We start from the raw sequence: 4,281 nt of genomic DNA, 5'->3' as shown, positions 1-4,281 counted from the left end.
TTACTATGCCAAAAGAGAACTTAAACATTAAAATTTAAAACTTCAAACCTAAGCCAACCTATTTCATACTAGAATACATTTCAACTACATCTATAAATATAGATTAAATGTTAGATGAATCTAACTATAATGAAGGCTTGAAACTAGATTTATTTAGAGTCCTAGCTTAATTTATTTGTTAATTACTACCAAGATCTTTGATACAATCATCAATAAATATATTTTTAATAAAGGACATTAAGATATGACATCAATTGAATTACACACACACTTATAAGCTGGTTCTATTACTAATTTTATCAATATGAGCTTATTGATATTATACTCAATCCTTAAGATAGTATAAATAAGCATGTTTTTCTAAAATTCCAACTTTAATATCATTAATTTAACATGTCATCCATGAAATAACCCCAAATTTATACATACAAAATATTTAAATATTTTAATAATTCTTTTAAACTATTTTAATAAAATATAGTTGTGAAATCTTTCTAAATGAAAATTTTATTAACATACACCCCCAATAAATGGGAACAAGTTCTAATATCTGTAAAAAAAATTTAATTTATTATATATATCTTAATATTATGTTAGAGAAAAAGCTAAATGAGTGTTAATAGAACCCTAAAATATGATTTGAATTTGAAAAGTCCTACTACCTAGCCCTTAATAGATTTTTTTATTAAGATAAATAGGTTTGAGGGGACAAGAAACCTCATACAATAGCTTTTGAAGAGACCTGAAACCCTCAGATTTTTCACGGATCTAGAACCAACAAAGGGACGCTGCAATAAGGTATATCAAAGACAAAAGGCAGCCCAACTACAACCTCACAAATCAAAAATAGACATTGCAGATCTAGAAAGCAATTGCCACCAAATAGACGCCAACCAGAAAACATAAATAACCCAATACAAAACATGCTGGTAGAAACAACAGATCTAAAACATCAACTATAGATCTAAAAAATAGAAAATGAGGGTTTAACAGGATCCCTCAACCACCAAGAAGGGTTTTCCAAGGCTCTCTTAACATGTAACAAAGTCTTCAGATCACCAACTGCAAAACCTGATCCTAACCAAAAACAAACATTGGCCAAATTGGGCCCTTCAAAATTGCTAGCAGCCAGTCGCCCCTTGGAGCAAACAAAGATAAAAGGGTTTTTCCTAGCTCCCTCAACCATGAAAGTAGGTTTTACAAGGATCCCACAACCAAACAAAGCATAGATTACAGCAAACCATCCTTCAGGAATAGTCTGGGAAAGTGGGTTTTGAAAAGGCACCTGAAACCTACTACATAAGAAGCCAAGAGGGTTTTTACAGGCTCCCTCAACCCACAAAACCAACAACATGAACAAAATCAACCGACATGCTTCCTCACCCCAACTCTCCACCTCAATAAGACAAGGAGGAAGACATACCGTCAAACGAGATAGTCCTTTCGAAACTGCGAGCAGCACCAGCCAGAACACTCCCTCACACCAAGTCTCCACCTCGATAGGAGATAGGGCCACCTCAATAGAACTAGAAGGAGAGTGGAGAAACTTCCCAAACAACCCTTCCTTAGCGAGGAAGCAAAACAACCTCTCCACCTCCACAAAAGAACACACCATCACACAGATAGATTCAAGAAAATGAGGAGAAGGAGCAGAAGAAACTTAACCGAAGATAAAATAGGAAAAGGCCAGAGGGTCTACTCACCCTAGAACAACGGATCCCGACCAAAACAACCACAGACTACCGTGACCCAGCAAAGCCCTGCTTATAGGGGCCAAAGAAAACAGAGGGAAGTAGGGGATCCCCCTGAGCAAACAAGAAAAGTTATAGGTGGCACAGAACAACCAACACTCTGCATCGAAACCCCAAGGCCAAACCTCCACCACCAAAAGCAAGTGCAGAGAGGGGCGAGGAGAAGACACAGTCCTCCCCAAGGCAGAAACCACGCTCCAAAGAAAGATACAGAGCCGACATGACAGAGCCCACCAAACCCTTAACATCTCCAAGCGGGCCCTCGAACTCCTAGCAGCCTCCAACGCAAGTATGCAATCTACTGCAGATGACAGGAAGCACAACAACTAGCCGAGACTTGCCTCTCTCCCCATCGCTTCCAACCCTGGAACGCACCATAACAACATCGCAAGAGACAATGTGATAAACACATAATAGAAGGGAAAGGTCCGCACCCACGACATCCTCCTCGCCTTCGCTAGAGTCTTCGTCCACTGAGACCCTAACAGGCCTGCAGCCTCTAGCACGCCCTTTCCCACTCATCCAGCACGCCCTCAATGATAGAGTTACAACACAAAGTAAACTTAAATTTTAACGCACATTGGAACAACTAAAGTAATTTCTATTTAAATATGGAAGTGAATATAAGGCAAAATAATAGATATTAGAAAGAAGGCGTCCAATGATTTTGTACATATAATCTGATGATTTGTTGGAATAGATTGCATTAAATTGATTTTTGAGATTTTTATTATTAAAGATTTAGACATAATGTACATATTACTACTTAACTTGTACAATACAATAGAATAAGAAAAATTGTATAGTAGTTATCTGTATATACAATTATTATTATCTATTAAGGAATTGAATTGATATCTAATATTTGTAATAAAAATATAATAAATTTTCTATAACAATGACTGAAAAAACTAATATACTTTTTGGATATAATTAACTCCCCTCTGTATAATTAATGGAATATGTGAATGATTGGGTGAAAAAAATAGTTAAATTTAATTCATTGTTTCATAGGACTGATTTGTACTTATCTTGATAGTTTTTGATTCTATTGAATAGTTGATAAACATAACTATTTATGATTCTTTAAACAAATAAATCTTTACCAAAAATAAATTGAAAATAAATACATAGTATTGAATCAACAAAACTATAACTATTTATGCCTATAAAACAAAACTAATACGTCTTTTTTCTCATAATATTTAATTTCATAAACATAAAATCCTGTTTGACAATATGAGAATTTGAAAATTTAAATAAGTACATTATAACATTTTCAAATTATATTCTAAATGATATGTAAAACATGCTCGCAACATCTCAAGGGGCAGAGTCAAACATACACAACCCATTGAGCAGGAAATTTCTGTGGCAGTCACAAACATTTTTATACGTTTTTATTCAAAGCAAAGCGATGACGATGAAGAAGCTTTTGGTGAACTACAGAATTGAGGGAGTAGACATAATTGAGGCTGTGAGTTTGTTCTAACACCCCACGAACTTGTAAGTAGTAAACATATGGCCGTGAAGCTGTCCTTTTCCATCACCATCAATAGCATTAAAAGCTTCATTTTCTAAAACCAATCCTCCATTTTGGCACCCGTCCAGAATTCGTACGGTAACATTTTGACCCGTCGAATTATTTGTCACCTGTAACAATTCAAATGATTTCGTACGGCCAGAATAAACATTATACATATAAGATAACAAATTTTAGATATAAACAAGTAATAATGCAATACATAGTTTGTTTTTATTAGAAACAATAGAGGTGGTGGAGTTTACCTGGATGCAGGCGCCGCAGAGGGAAGGTTCCATGGGCTGGCCGGCTTTGTCACAATACGCAGTCCAAAAGTATTCCTTGCACCACTGTAGGGTCTGATTAGTGTCATATGTAGCGCAATATAGCCCATCAAGGGCGTAATGATGAGAGGAACGATGGTAGTCATTGAACGCGGTATATGTGTGGCCATTGACACAGACGTTCTCAAAGTTAGGGAGTATGAAAGCCACAAGGAAGCATATAGCAATCCACCTCACAACCTTGGAAGCCATGAATAAATGCTCAACACACCCAGTATAATATGAGCTGACTATTGTGTTAAGGCAGGCGATATTGTTCTAAGAATGGCTCCTATGATTTATAGCGTTATCATTAGGATTATTTATTTGGAGTCAACTGCGAGTCCAAGGGTAAATCTAAAGTTTGATATAACCAACTCCAAGAGAGAATATGGAATGGAAATAAGGATATATTTAAAGTTTGATGAATCTAAAACTCTAGATCAGTGATTATTCCGAGGATTTCCAATAAGATTTCTTGTTGGTTTTCGATAGAAATCGGCAACGGGATTTATTGATTTGTCCAAAAAAAGGCACTCCCTTATCCCCGCTACAAGTAATCTTTGATTACAAACAAATTCAGCTTAGTAATATTGCGAATGTCCGTATTTGTCTTGTCTTTGTTAGAAAACAACATTCTAGCATTTCATTATTTATTATTTATAAAGGAATCTGGATAATTTAA

At 35.6% G+C, this 4,281-nt stretch overlaps 1 protein-coding gene across 1 annotated transcript; it reads right to left on the bottom strand.

Annotated features, from left to right (window-relative positions):
- Positions 1 to 3,239: 3,239 nt before the first annotated feature.
- On the bottom strand, positions 3,240 to 3,809 carry LOC131857567 (pathogenesis-related protein PR-4-like). Its single transcript, XM_059210243.1, has 2 exons — positions 3,540 to 3,809; positions 3,240 to 3,404 (listed from the first exon to the last, which is right to left on the bottom strand). Exons 1-2 carry the CDS (start codon positions 3,807 to 3,809, stop codon positions 3,240 to 3,242), a joined length of 435 nt encoding a protein of 144 aa, XP_059066226.1.
- Positions 3,810 to 4,281: the final 472 nt, after the last annotated feature.

The sequence above is a fragment of the Cryptomeria japonica genome, chromosome 8, assembly GCF_030272615.1.
Source record: "Cryptomeria japonica chromosome 8, Sugi_1.0, whole genome shotgun sequence".
NCBI lineage: Eukaryota > Viridiplantae > Streptophyta > Pinopsida > Cupressales > Cupressaceae > Cryptomeria > Cryptomeria japonica.
The sequence above is the reverse complement of the archived record's forward strand: the minus strand, read 5'-3'. Positions and strand labels throughout refer to the sequence as shown.

What these genes read in the sequence shown, in the direction of transcription:
- LOC131857567 (XM_059210243.1), bottom strand. Translation starts at nt 3,809, where the DNA reads ATGGCTTCCAAGGTTGTGAGGTGGATTGCTATATGCTTCCTTGTGGCT. An exon ending in TCTGCGGCGCCTGCATCCAG is followed by an intron (nt 3,405 to 3,539) that starts GTAAACTCCACC and finishes GAATTGTTACAG; the next exon opens with GTGACAAATAATTCGACGGG.